Genomic DNA, 15,829 nt, shown 5'->3' with positions numbered 1-15,829 from the left:
CTACAAACATCGGACATAGAAGGTAGCTGGAAATTCCTACAGGACAGCTTGCTGAGTGCTACAGACCAAGTGTGTGATTGGTGCAAGTCCATCTCATCAGAGGGTCATAGTCTATCTCATCAGAGAGAGAGTCTGCTTAGATGAGTTGCAGTTCAGTTTTGTGCTGGGTAGAAGCACCACTGATGCTATATTCCTGGTTCGACAACTGCAGGAGAAATACCTAGCTAAAGATAAACCCCTATACTTAGCTTTTGTGGACTTGGAGAAAGCCTTTGACAGGGTGCCCCAATCCCTTATCTGGTGGGCGATGCGGAAACTGGAGATTGACGAATGGTTAATAAGGGCTGTATTAGGATTGTCAATGAGTATAGTGAAGAATTCTGGGTAAAAGTAGGGGTCCACCATGGTTCAGCCCTCAGTCCCCTTTTAATCATCATAGTCCTTCAGGCAATAACAGAGGAATTCAAGACGGGTTGCCCCTGGGAGCTCCTCTATGCTGATGACCTGGCCCTCACAACAAAATCACTACCGGAACTAGAAAAGAAATTTTGTGTGTAGAAGCTAAGTTTGGAAACAAAAGGCCTTAGAATCAATGCAGCAAAGACCAAAGTTCTAGTAAGTAGGAAGGCGAACACATCATACACCGCCTCAGGTGGCCTTGCTCGATCTGTAGAAAAGGTGTAGGTAGAAACTCCATAAGATGTACCCAATGTAAGCTATGGACACATAAGAGGTGCAACAACATCAAAGGAAAATTTATCGAGAAGATAGCTTTCGTGTGCAGCAGATGCACAGGCCAATAGACACCACAGATACTCAGAAAACAGATTTGATCACATTCCAGGAGGAGAAACTAGAAGTAGTTGATAGTTTTCTGCTACCTAGGTGACCAAGTTAGTTGTGGGGGTGGATGCTCAGAGAGTGTTACCACTAGAATAAGAATAGCCTGGCCAAAGTTTAGAAACCTTCTTCCCCTACTGGCGACAGAGGGTCTCTCGCTCAGAGTGAAAGGTAGATTGTACGACGCATGTATGTGAACTGCAATGCTACATGGCAGTGAAACGTGGGCCGTGACTGCGGAGGATATGCGTAGGCTCGAAAGAAATGAAGCTACCATGATCCACTGGATGTGTAATGTCAGTGTGCATGCACGACAGTGTAAGTGCCCTGAGAGAAATGTTGAACATAAGAAGCATCGGATGTGGCATGCAGGAGAGGCATTTCTGTTGGTATGGTCATGTACTACAGATGGGTGCGGAGAGATGTGTGAGGAAGTGCCACCCCCAAACTGTTGAAGGAATCCAGGGTAGAGGTAGACCCAGGAAGACATGGGATGAGGTGGTCAAGCATGACCTTTGAACGTTGGGCCTCACAGAGGCCATGACAATAGACCGAGACCTCTGGAGATATGCTGTGACTGAGAAGACTCGACAAATGAAGTGAGTTCATGGCTCGCAGGATGGCCTGCTGTGCTTGAGGAGACCTATTGAGTCAAATACATCAACATCAAAATAAAAATCAAATGGATATTGTAGTTGTGATACCCATGGCGGTGGCATGTTGGGCCTCACAGAGGCAATGACGAATGACCGTGACCCCTGAGATATGCTGTGACTGCGAAAACCCAACAAATAAAGGTAGTTTATGGTTCGCAGGATGGCCTACTATGCTTACCTTGTGCTTGAGGACCTGCTGTGCTTGAGGAGACCTATTGAGTTAAGTACATCTACATCAAAATAAAAATCAATGGAAATTGTAGAAGTGATACCTGTACCAGTAGCATGTAAAAAGCACCATCCGAACGTGGCCGATGCCAGCGCCGCCTTGACTGGCGTCCGTGCTGGTGACACGTAAAAAGCACCAACCAATCATGGCAGTCTACCGTCCTCCCCTGGTCTCTATGCCAGTGGCATGTAAAAAGCACCCACTACACTCACTGAGTGGTTGGCGTTAGGAAGGGCATCCAGCTGTAGAAACACTGCCATATGCAGCCTCCTGGCTTCCCAGACCCTAGTCGAACCATCCAACGCATGCTAGCATGGAAAACGGATGTTAAGCAATGATGATGATGTATATATATCCATGTAACTCCTCTACAGCAAGGCATGGCGTATCCATGTCATTCCTACTACAGCAAGACACCTATATCTGTCCCCTCTGTACTTTAAATCTCACAATTGCTACAAAGCTATACTCTCCCAGTTGGTAGGGTATTTTGTGTTGCAAGGTACTTGTTGACCCTGTTATTGCTGTTACCATGTAAAAAGCACTGGTGATGGGGCCACATAAAAACACCAATACAATCTGTAAAGTGGTTCACATCAGAAAGGGCATCCAGCTGCAGAAACCATGCCAAAACAGACAATGAACATTGTTGTGGCTTATAGCCTTGTCAGTTCCTGTCAAATTTTCCAACCCATTCATGCATGGAAAACAGATGTTATGATGATGATGATGATATACTTAGATGTACATACATATAAGCATACACCACACCTTGTCTACAAATGAGAGTTGAGAAATTCCACAGTAATTATCTTCTCTTTCTCTTATAAGCAAGGTTTTGTTTCATTCTGGATTGACTTCCCAGCAACAATGCTGAGGAGCTTCTTCTGGAGTTTCAGTGTAGTTTCAGAAGTGGCAGAGTGATATTGGATAGGATTTTTGTTTTGCATCCTGTCAGGCAACTTCAAGAGAAATGCAATGAACAGAAGCTGGACTTGTATGAAGTCTCTGTTGATCTGAAGAAGACTTTTGATCCTGTAAATAGAAATTCTTTATGGAGTGTTCTGAAGCTTCGGTGTCCTGTTAAGTGTGTTCCTCAGCTTAGATATTTTCATGATAGAATTGAGAGTATGTGTTGAAATGGTGTTAAACAAAGCCACATATATACACACACACACACACACACCACACACACACACACACACACACACACACACACCAACTTCATTTGCCTTGTATTTTCTTTAGTGTTGTCGATGGCTTTTGAGGAGTGCTTACATGGTTTCTATATCGGATACTGAACAATGGGGATGATGTTGCTGCCAAAATAAAGTGTTCTTATATGTAAATCCCTGTATATTGATGACTTTAATATTGATCTTGATGCTCACTCCCAGAATGATATGCAGCATCTTATGGACTCCTTTTCAACAGCATGCAATGCATTGAGCCTAACAACCAGCCTACAAAAGACAGTCATAATATACCAATCTGCACAAGGTAAAGCCTACTCTTGTGTTTATCTATATGGACAGAAATTGTTGCTTGTGGAAAAATTTTTGTATTTAGACAGTACTGTGAAAATGACGAATATTCTTGATAATGAAATTTCCCTCCATATCAAGAAAGCCTGTGATGCATTTGGAAAATTTGTTAGAAGTTTAGGGTCTTGGTATGGAATTTCAGTTGTGACAAAATCAAAAGTCTGCAATACTTGTAATGTTGTTTTTATTGCGATCGTCTTGTCAGATCTTTGTTATTTACTAGAAACATATGAATAGGCTGTCATCTACTAAATGCTCAGTAACAAACATAAGTGACAAATTCCTTGAATTCAATAAGCCTAGTTTCTAGCTATAGTTTCTAGTAGTTGAAGATTATGATGCAGTGGTTATATGGTCAAGATGGAAGACGGTTGGATTCCTTAGCAATTTATATGTTGTAAGTTTGGTCAGGGTAAAAGACCAGCACACAATCTTAAATGAAATAAGAACTGCATCAAGAATATATTGGAAAAGATTAAAATGTTGGAAAATGGAAGAGACATCATTCTAGATCATTCATTATAGATAAAATCAGTGCATCATCACTGGAAGGAATTTGAATGAAATTGTACTGAGCATGAAAATCTCAAGAGAGATGTTCATAAGGGTCTTGATGTTAATTTGCCTGAGAATGTTGGTTTAACATGTAACAAATGTGGTTGTTTCTTAGACAGACATACCATAGAAGTCACCAGAGAAGCCACACACACACACAGGAACATTATTAACTATACATTGTGCAGCATCTCTACTTGCAGTGAATGTGGAAAAGAAAGTGCATCAGGAAACAGAGTGAAATGCCATGACAATTCACCAAAGCAATACTATAACACCTACTACAAAAGGTGCCCATCATTGTGACATATGAAAAGCCACATCAATGTTGCTTATGTTCAAAAGAACTATCAAGTAGTGGAATTATTTGAAATGAAGTTGCAACTATTATATATTTGTGTGTGTGTGTGTGTATGAGAGAGAGAGAGAGAGAGAAGAAAAAATATTACTATACTGCTGAGTATTGTGCCTTATTGTATGAAAATTACAAAATGATTTTTACCTTCAAAACAGAAATGCAAGTTGTACATATATATCTGTTGATATACAAGCACATATGTCATTATAGTATATTCTATATATACTCTGTACTATATACTGTGTATTGGTATGTGTGTTGGTCTGTCTAATAGTGTTGCACTGCTGGAGTTGGTGTTCTGGATATGGTGCTGAGGAGGGAGCAGTAGCCTCCTGAGGTATGCATAAACACCCATTACCTGTTTTTCTGTCTTCATTTGCATTGTTTACATGGATATGTTCATCTACAAAGTGTTGTAACTTTCAGTACTGGCTCTCGAGTCTGACTTGTTGAATATATGTGTTTATTTCTCACAAAAAGCTTTTCATATCCTCTCTTAATTATTGTCTGGATGGTGTTTGTATTTTCTTTCTAAAGTTGGGATCCTTCATTTGCTTGCAATGTGCCCACCCTTCCAGCCCCACCACCTATACCCACTCTACGCATTCCCATCCCCAACACCTATACCCTTTCACCACCCACTATACCTACACCCTTTACTCATTCTGAAAACCTATCTTCTGTATCAGAATCTCTCTTAACAACCTTTCTTTTGCTCTTCCCTCCTTTTTTCTCTCTCAGTAGTGTCTCACCTCTGTTACTATAATACCAATGCCATAGCTTGTATGCTTTTCACCAAAATGTAACTGAAGAGAACCTATCAATTAACTAATCAACTAATCAATTTTGATTTATCTTACGATTAAGTAGGCTTGCAAAGCACACTCACCTCCAGTAGATGCAGCAAGTGTGACATGAATGAATAATGGTCGATTAACCGTGAGGACAACTGACATGTGTGTTACTGGCAAATGCTTGTTGAAAGTTTCTTTTTAGATGCTGAATGCTGTCACCCATCCCTGTTCCCTCCTATCTCCCAGTTCACTTCCTTACAGTTGACACTGTCACTGTAGGCATATTGAAAGGTAGGTCTGGTGAGATAGTTGAGATGCCTCAGTGGAAGTGTGCCAATGTGTATTGCATTCAAGAAGTAGGGTGGGGGGAGCTTCATCCAGGTTCCTCACAGGCAAAGAACATACGTATAAAATCTTCTAGGAAGACAATAATGGTGGGGTAGGTGGTGTGGGCATACTTTTATTTAATAAATTGGTGGATAAGGTAATTGAGGTACTCAGACTGTGAGAGAAGATACTTAAGCTTAGATTAGTTACACAAAGTAGTACAGCAACAATTATTTCCACCTATGCTCCTCAACCATATCTGCCAAATGAACAAGAGGATCGACTATGCAGACTACTTCAAGGACAAATGCCAGTGACCTTATTTTCATGATTGGTGACTTCAATGGGCATGTTGGACAGCATCCGGTTGGTTTCAGTGGTGTACATGGGGGTTAGGGAGTTGGTTCCCATAATGAAAAGGGAATAAGAATCTGCAACACCAACTTCACCTGATAAACTATCGATCTGATGGCCACACTAGACAGATTCACTACATTTTAACCAGAAAGTAAGGTACATGGTTGCTCATAAATACAAAGACCTTCTGGGGTGAAGAAGGCACCCCTCATCATAGATTAGTCATTAGTGACCTCAGACTTCAGGCTAGAAGAATTCCAAGATGTAGACCAGTCTAGAAAAGAAGGATTTGGAAGCTTTAGGATCCTTTTAATAGTCAGTGATTTAGAGACACTCTAAATGAAGCATTTGATGAAGAAAGGTTACAGACATGTAACATAGAGGACAACTTGGAGTTTCTACAGAATAATTTAGTGAGAGCCACTGACCAAATTTGTGTCTGGTGCAAAGTCCCAACTAGATGTAGGGTAACATGTTTGTGGAATTGTGTAGTAGACAGGGCCATTAGACAAAGAAACAGGTTGGAAGTATTGGAAGAGTAGTGGCATCAGAGAACTATATTAGGTAGACTGAAAGGAAGATGGGTGAAAGGTACATTTAGCTAGGGAAGAAGCAGAAAGGGAGCAGTCTGCCAATGTTCAGTAGTGTAAGGACTTGAGTTTTGAGGTGTTTCAGATAGCAATACAGTGTGCCAGAGGAAACTGTGATGTTGCAGAAGAGAAATGAATTTATATTGATCATGGTTCACTTGCAATTATTGTTTCTGGAAAAAAGAGGCCTAGAAATGCCACTGTCAAAGATTGTTAAATGTAGAGAAGGCATGAATAAAGAAGAGCCTAACACAGACCCAACAGAGGGACCAGCTGTCCTAATTGATAGTAGTTCAGTAGATAAAGCAATTAAGGATGTGAAGAGAGGAAACACTGTAGCCTATCAAGAATCACCACTAAGATATTTAAAGTATCTGGTGGAGTGTGATATGGCTTCATCACCTGCATAGTTAATCAGCTTGTTCACAATGAAGTCATACCTAATGACTGTTATAGCAACATTTTCGTCAATTGCAAAAAAAGTAAAGGTGATACCTTACATATAAATAATTACAGAAGTGTCAATTGCTGAACCAGATGATGAAAGTTACAGAGAGGGTCATAGCCCAAATAATTAGGAAGAGAGTTAGCCTAGATGTGATACAGTTCGGTTTTGTACCAGGAAGAAGCACAATTAATGCTACTTTTCTGGTAAGGCAACTGCAGGAGAAGCATTAAAAAGCTTCTGCTCATGTAAAATTCGCACCCAAAAGTTTTCTGAATTGCCAATAAGGCCAGGGGTAAAAGGTTTTTAATTTAGTTGTATTTAGCATAATTTCACATACTTATGATTAGATTTTATTAAATTTTCATTAAATAAAAATTATTTCTGTTTAACAGGTATCACATTAAAAGCTATTAAATTACAAAGTGTTTATGTTGTTTATAATAAACTTTATTTTACTTTCCTTGCCAACAAGAGATTATGTCCGTTCTTTAGCATACAATCACAGGAAAAATTGTTGATAAGAATTATTAACAAAAGCAAAGAAGATAAATATGCACAGGTGTTGCAAATTAAGTTAATTACTAATAAACATTAATGGTTTTAGTAAATTTATAAAGAAAACATAAGCAATATACCATCCAGCATAAATAAAAGTAAACTTCATTATATTTAAGCCCTTATTTTTTTCTGTAAAAACCTATTCTGACATTAAATGTTTACATTTTGTATGTCTTTTTTCAACAAAAAAACAATTTCTAAAAAAAATTCTGGAAATGTTCTGCTCATGTAATTTATGCACCCTAAAGTTTTTTTTTTTTTTGAGAAAAAATGCATAAATTACATGGGTTTTTACAGTAACCAAAAATACACCCCAGCAGTTGTCTTTTGTTGACATAGAGAGAACTTTTGATAGGGGTCCCCACTCCCATATCTGGTGGTCAGTATAGATGAGTGGTTTGTGAGAGCTGTAAAATCCACATACAGAGATGCTGTCAGTTTGGTGAAAGTCAGCAATGAGTATATTAATGAATTTAGTGTACAGGTAGGAGTTCACTAAGGTTTGGTTGCCAGCTCCATCTTGTTTGTCATAGTCCTCCAAACCATAAGAGAGGAATTTAAGACTGGCTGTCCTTGGGCACTCTTTTACGATGATGACCTTGTCCTTATAGCTGAATCTCTGCCAGAACTAGAGAAGAAATTTCATGTGTAGAAGCAGTGTATGGAATTAAAGGGTTGTAGAGTTAATTTAAGAAAACCAAAGTTCTAGTAAATAGGAAAGCTCACTGAACATGTAGAAAAGATGTATGTAGAAACCTGATACTGTGTACCCAGTGCAAGTTATGGACACATAACAGATTTAGGAAAGACAAAGTGCTAGTAAGTAGGAAAACTCACTCAATATGTAGAAAAGATGTATGTAGAGATTCGATACTGTGTACCCAGTGCAAATTATGGACATATAGGAAATGCTGCAGTATCACTGGAAGGTAAACAGAGAAAGTCATCTTTGTGTGTGGCAGATGTGCAGGTACAATAAGCATTAGGAATGTACTGAAAACAGAGTTCCTCAAATGTCTAACGGAGCATCTTTAGAAGTAGTAGATAACTTACACTACTTAGACAACCAAGTTAACAGTGGAGGAGGATGCTTTGAAAGCATAAGTGCTAAAATAAGAGCAGCTGGACAAATTTCAAAGAGCTACTACCTCTGAGTGAGAGGCAGATTGTATGATGCCTATGTATGAACAATTATACTACATGGCAGTGAAACATGGTCTGTGACAACAGAGGATATGTGATAGCTTCAAAGGAATGAAGCTAGTGTGCATATACGACAAAGTATAAATGATTTAAGAGAAAATTTGGGTACAAGCCACATCAGATGTCGTGTACTGCCTCTGAGCTAAAATTTGAAACCTTTATTATTATTATTATTATTATTGTTGTTATCTTTTTTTTTCCTCTTCTTTCAAATTTGCTTCCATTTCTTGCCGAGTGTCTTCCTGACTCCTAGGGCAAAGAAACTCATAGTATACATTGGTAGGCCATTAAACTAAACTCACTAGTTCGTTCATTTTTTTTCTTTTTGTTTTAAAGTTAAATTAAAATACATGGGTAGTAATAGTTCTTTATTATTATTATTATTATATTATTATTATTATTATTATCATTATTATTATTATTATTATTATTATTATATTATTATTATTATTATCATTATCATCATCATCATCAAATATTATGATTATTATTATATAACTTCTGGAATGAGTAGACCAGGAAGACATGGGACAAAGAGGGGAGAAATGATCTTCCAATGTTGAGCCTCAAATAGATGACAAGGGACTGAGATTACTGATGATCTGTTGTGCTTGAAAAGACACATCGAGCGAAGTATAATTGTGGCCATCCATACATATAAGTAGATCCATCATGACCATGCACCCCACTCATTCATGCACATAATCTGTTTTCTGACTAAACACCCCTACAGTCGATCTTCTCAACATCCCTCCATGATCACCCACTGCAGGTCCCTCTATTATACCTCACATGCCTATCTGTGCATTCTCTATGCTCTGACTTATCAACCATACTCCACCTCTCAGCCACCCGACTTCCTGTTACCATCACTTGCTATAATCATGTTTTCTCCATCTCTAAACATAAATTTTCTCTTTTTCCTGGACTTATTGTACATTGACATTTGCTGGGCAGCTGACCTCTGCAACGGTGTATGACTTTTGCTCCCTGTCCCACAGAACAATATCAGTTCTGTTATGTTTGCACCAAATTGATATTTTTATTAGAGAAAGTAATATTTGTGTGTGGACATATATAGGTACAATAAACACTAGAAGTGTACAAAAAATAAACTTCATCAAATGTCAATGGAGATACTTAGAAGTGGTAGATAGCTTCTGTTATCTGGGTGACCAAGTCATCAGTGGTGATGGATGCTCCAAGAACATAGTTGCTTGAATAAGAATAGGCTAGGCAAAGTTCAGAGAGCTTCTGTCTCTGTTGGTAACTAATGGCCTCTCCCTCAGAGTGAAATGCAGATTGCATGATGCTTGTGTGGGAACAGCTATGGTACATGGCAGTGAAACATGAGCTATGACTTCAGAGGACATGTGAAGGCTCAAAAGAAAATGAGGCTAATATGCTTCATTGGATGTGCAATGTCAGTGTGTATTTACGGCAGTGTAAGCACCTTGAGAGAAAAATTGAGCATAAGTGGCATCAGACGTGGTGTGCAAGAGAGATGAGTGCACTGGTATGGTCATGTGATGCATATGGACAATGACAGCTGCATAAAGAAGCGCGAATCTCTAACTGTGGTGGGAACTTGTAGAAAAGGTAGACCCACGAAGACATGATGTGAGGTAGTGAAGCATTATCTTCAGATGTTGAGTCTCATGATGCAATGACAAGTGATTGAGACCTTTGACAATTTGATGTATTTGAGAAGACATGTAAAAGACAGCCATGTCTGTAACATGTGAACAGCACCTGTGCTGGTGTCACAGAAAGGGCATCTATGCTGGTGACATGTAAAAGGCACTCATGCTGGTGGCACATAAAAGGCACCCATGCTGGTGACATGTAAAAGGCACCTACTACGTTCTTGGAGTAGTTGGTATTAGGAAAGGCATCCAGTTGTACAAACCAGGCCAAATCAGACAGAGCCTAGTGCAACTCTCCAGCTTACCAGTTTCAGTCAAACTGTCTAACCCATGCCAGCATAGATAATAGACACTAAATGATGATGATTGGGGTATTTCACCAGTATTCCATATTTTTAAAGGCATGGATACTAGCTGGTTCTGACATGCCCTTGATGTATACATCAGGACAGTCCTTCCTGCAGATTGCATTGTAAATAGTCTTTGCAACTGTATCATGCCTCAGGGGCAGGTATTATATTATAGACATTTTGGGGCAGCTGCTGATGATATGTTTGATATCTTCCATGCTGGTATAGCAGAGCCAACATTTTTTATCTCAATTTGGAGGTTTGGTGGAATATTTGTCCCTCCTATTTATCAGGCATTAGCAGCTTTCTCCTGTTCCTGACTAGCAAAGGCATAACTCTGTGTGTGTGTGTGCACATGCGTACGTATGCGTACCCTTGTTTCAATGCTATGTGATGGCTATAAACAATGATCACCATCATACAAGCAGCAATATTTCTCTCTAGTCTTCTGTAAAAACAGGTCTGATCATGAGGAAATAATAACTTGCTTCGAATCAGATGAGGAAGGGCATCCAGCTTTAGAAAATCTGCCTCAACAATTTCTGTGGTTGTTTACTCCATATGCCACCTCTTGTACCTACACCTTAAATCCATCATGGCATCTGATGTGGCTTTTTAAACCAGACAATGTATTGAAAAGACACCCATAAAGATTGCATATCTGCAGTTAAGTTCTGATCTTTGTGGATCTTAAAATGTCTTTTGAGGCCTCCATTAGATTTTTAGACCTTATGGCATACATAGTATTGAAAGATGTGCACAGATATATAGGCAGAATAGTTGGTGAAGGTTTGTATTTCATTGGTCCACATATGAGATTTGAGCCCAGCAAAAGTAGGGCATGTTCTGCCACAAACTGTGCTCAGAAAAAGGTTACTGAAATTCACCATCTCAATCAGAACATTCTTCTTTAAATCTCTCTTGAGTCTTGCATATGTTATCCTGGCCTCTTCAAATGCTTTCACTCCACTCCACACTTTCTCCACTATCCAGCTCAAGCCAAAGCAAGGGTTTCTATGGCCTTTGGATCCATTCCAAGTGACTTCATGGTAGTTCTTATGACATCCTGAAACCTATATATATATAATAATTATATACATAGTTGTAACAAGGGATTAGCTTTACACCTCACCACGTGCTATAGAAATAGACACCAAATGCCCTATTACCAGCTTAAAATCTCCGAGAATAAAACTCTATATTGTAGGTGAGCAAAAGAATAATAATGAATCAACAACTTTTTGGTTAACCGCATACAAGATCCTGTTTCAAGCTTAAAGTAAAAAAATATAACCTATTACTATCATTAGCGACAGTATTCCATAGCATAAATTTATGAGTATCTCAAATTATGCATGCGAGCTGCAACATCACCTAACCAATATCCATCCACACTCGTAGAAATATACTGCAAAGTAGAATTCACTTCTTTCCTTTATACCCATGTGTAGTGTGTCAAGATCTAGACTGCAGTTAATACAGCTTTGATCAAGGAATAAATTTTTCAAATATTAATTATAATAAAGTGTAGAATCAGGTGGTCAGCATGGAAATAAAAACTTTATAGGTAATTTTGTATTTCCACGCTGCCCACCTGGTAAAATTATTAATGATTTTACCCTATATTATAATATATATGTATATATATATAATAGACAGAAGTATTGGGTTATAAAAATTTATTTATTTACTATTGGCTTATAGCTGTTTCTGATATGTATTAGTGTGTGTTCATGTTTCAGTATTATCACTTGATTGATTGATCGACTGAAAATATTCTGAACTGCTCTCACAATGATATCTTTGTCATAGCCAAAACAAATGAAGTGGCATTTATATATACAAATAAACAAATGTATATATATATATATATATAATATATATTATATATATATATATATATATTAAATATATATAGTATAATATATATAATATATATTAATATATATATTATATATATATAATATATATATATATATATATATATATATATATAATATATATATATTATATATATATATTATATATCATCATCATCATCGTTTAACATCCATTCTCATGCTAGCATGGGTTGGACGGTTCGACCGGGGATCTGGGAAGCCAGAAGGCTGCACCGGCTCCAGTCTTATCTGGCAATGTTTCTACAGCTGGATGCCCTTCCTAACGCAACCACTCCGTGAGTGTAGTGAGTGCTTTTTACGTGCCACCTGCACAGGTGCCAGGCGAGGCTGGCAATGGCCACGGTCGGATAGGTGTATTTTATGTGCCACCGGCACGGAAGCCAGTCGAGGCTGCGCTGGCATCAGCCACGAGTCGGATAGTGCTTTTTACGTACCACCAGACCAGGGATCCTGGCTGGTTCAATTCGATTTATATATTAGATATATATATATATTATATATATATATTATTATATATATATATATATATATCTATATATATATATATATACTATATATATTATATTAAATTAGAGACAAAACCACTATTAGGCAAATCAAACAATGAAAAACTTGAGCCAATACATAATATTTAATTTATATTATTTAAAATACAAAAAATTATTAAAAAAATATAATTAATATCACACCTCGATAAGATAAATAGTTAAACCACCTGATGAATGACTGCGGCTCAAAAATTTGAAGAAGTTAGCAGGCAGGAAACGATTGTAGTGTGATATTAATTATATTTTTTTAATAATTTTGTTACATTTAAACAATATAAATTAAATATTATGTATTGGCTCAAGTTTTTCATTGTTTGATTTGCCTAATAGTGGTTTTGTCTCTAATTTAATATAATATAATATTTTACTATAAAATTGGATTCAATCCTAAATCTGATTTTTCCCTGTAAGTTTGAATTTATTCCCTAATATTTATTATATATATATATCTAGAGAGAGAGAAAGAGAGAGTGGTTGTATACTGTCAACATAATGTGACAGTCCCGTAAAGGGAATTACACCACCGCTATTTAGCCCTAGGAAGCATCGATGCTTCCTGTCGGCTTTGACACATTACTGTGGTCCTTATATTTGTGAAGGGGAGGCAAGCACCTCCACCAGTTAGGATTAGCACCTGTCATCTGTCCAGCTGGTGGGGTTGCTTGCCTCCCCTTCACAAATATAAGGATACAGGAAATGTGTCAAAGCCAACAGGAAGCATCGATGCTTCCTAGGGCTAAATAGTGGTGGTGTAATTCTCTTTACAGGACTGTCATGTTATGTTGACAGTATACAACCACTCTATCGCTCCACCACCGCTCATGTCTCTGAGACATTTAGAAATTCAATATTTCTAACATATATATATATGTATATACATACATTTATGCCAGACTTGCCCTTACTTCTCCAACACCACCCTCCTCACAGGCACCCATCATCAGCCCTATCATTTCACTGACTCCTTTGCCTGCATTTCTAGCAATGTCATCTACTGCATCTCCTGCTCTCTCTGTCCTTCTCTATACATTGGTCAAACAGGACGCACTTGGCTGATCAGACTTGGCCACAACATCCCAGTCTAATGCCATTTCTGCTCTACCAGTCACTCTTTACAGTATCTGTCTGTGTTCAGATTGTCCTTGCACAGGGGCGATCTGAGCTCCCGTCTTCGCCATGAGCAGGGATTAAACTTCTCTCTTCACTCCTTTGTGTCACATGGGCTCAACTCTCCTCCCCTCTTCATCTGACTCTCCTCCTCTCTCCTCTCTTCATCTCACATCTAGTTCCTCCCACCCACCTCTCCTCTCTTGCTCTAACGCCTACTTCCTCTCTTCACTCCTACCCACCTCTTCTTCCTTCCACCCTCTCCCTTCATCATCACGTCCTCCCTCGTTACCCACCCCTACACATTCTAACTGCACCATCCCTATACATCCCATCCCTTAGAATCCACCCTTGCTTCCCCCACTCTCACCTCCACTACACCACACCACACAATCACACACCACCATAAACCACCATACCACACTATATCACACCACCCTGCACACACTAGCAGTGACCACTTCCCAGCACCTACACCATCATCCACACTCCTACACATGCACACGCACATTTCGAGGTCACCAGCCCCCTTCCACATGCACATACACGCTCTCACATACATGCATGCATAACTTCATTTTATCATCACCACTACTTTATTATCTCCCCTTCTTCCTAGCTCTCCTATGTGACCCCTCTGTCCGGCATTCATGATGATAGATCACCAGCCACTAAAACTTTACTATTTTCTCTACCTGTTTATTTCTGTGTTCCTTTCTGTCGATGAGTGTAGGCTTGAAACATAAAAGACTTTCTCACTTCCCAAGCATTAAACTAATACATCTGTTTGTTGTTTACACGCCTGTCTTCGTCTTTTGTTTTTTTGTAAATTCACACTATATATATATATGTATATATATATATATGTATATATTTATCAAGGGGTATTGAAAAGTTTCTGGATTTGGATAAAAGAAAATAGAGAAGGATTAGTTAATTATAATTTTATTCAACATATTCCTCTCTCAGATTCACACACTTATTGCAGTGGTCCTTCAGTTTTTCTAAGCTCTGTAAAAAATCTCAGAAGGCTGTGATACTCTTAAAGCCAGGAACTTTTCAGCACCCCCTCATGTGGTTGTGCATCACTCCTTGTGTTTCTATTGTTCTTTGCTTTGCTGCTATTTCAATTTTCTTGTGGCAAAGCTAACCATTTCTAACATTTCTTGTTTGTGATGGGCCCACACATTCCTGCCCCACCACCAATACCGGAAATCCCTTCCGTCATACCTGAAATCCCTTCTCTTTATACTGGTAATCTCTTCTCTTATACTGGTAAACTCTTCCCTTATACCGAAAGCTCCCACAAAGTGCCGCCTCACTTCTGAACCAGATGACATACATACCTTCATCCCTCCCTCACTTCCAAACCATCTTCCTCCTTCTTCTCACCACTTCTCATTTTCTCTCTCTCTCTCTCTCTCTCTCTCTGTATATATATATATATATATATATATACTGGACTAACCCAGCCAAATAGCAGCCCATTACTTACTGATTTAATTTAACATTGGCCTATTTATATCTATATTTGCAACTGCAGTAACACTTATATTACAATGCTTAGTTTACTCTCACCCCCAGTAGAGGCAAAAATTTTAACATGTTTGAATGATGATAGGTTAAAAGCGAGACCAACTGTTTTGACATGTCTGTCATCAAACTATCATGGAAACCTTCTTTTCAGGTGCTGAATAACATCACTCCTTCCCATGTTCCCTCCCACATCCCTTTCCTGGTTTTCAGAGTTGGCACTCTAAATGTAAGCACATTGAAATGTAGGTCTAACAAGATTATAGAAATGCTTGAATGGAGGCG

The 15,829-nt window shown here is 38.5% G+C and overlaps 1 protein-coding gene across 1 annotated transcript in view; it reads left to right on the top strand.

The window, feature by feature from the left end:
* Positions 1-3,065: 3,065 nt before the first annotated feature.
* The window catches only part of LOC115230044, a 56,221-nt gene continuing 43,457 nt past the window's right edge, over positions 3,066-15,829 (top strand). Inside the window, exon 1 of the mRNA XM_029800281.2 lies at positions 3,066-3,225. Within this exon, the coding sequence (XP_029656141.2) occupies positions 3,129-3,225 (97 nt within the window). The 5' untranslated portion in view covers positions 3,066-3,128. The remainder of the gene's footprint in view (positions 3,226-15,829) is intronic.

This window comes from Octopus sinensis, unplaced genomic scaffold (genome assembly GCF_006345805.1).
Source record: "Octopus sinensis unplaced genomic scaffold, ASM634580v1 Contig14144, whole genome shotgun sequence".
NCBI classification, from domain to species: domain Eukaryota; kingdom Metazoa; phylum Mollusca; class Cephalopoda; order Octopoda; family Octopodidae; genus Octopus; species Octopus sinensis.
Note: the sequence above shows the minus strand (reverse complement) of the source record. Positions and strands in the feature narration are given on the sequence as shown.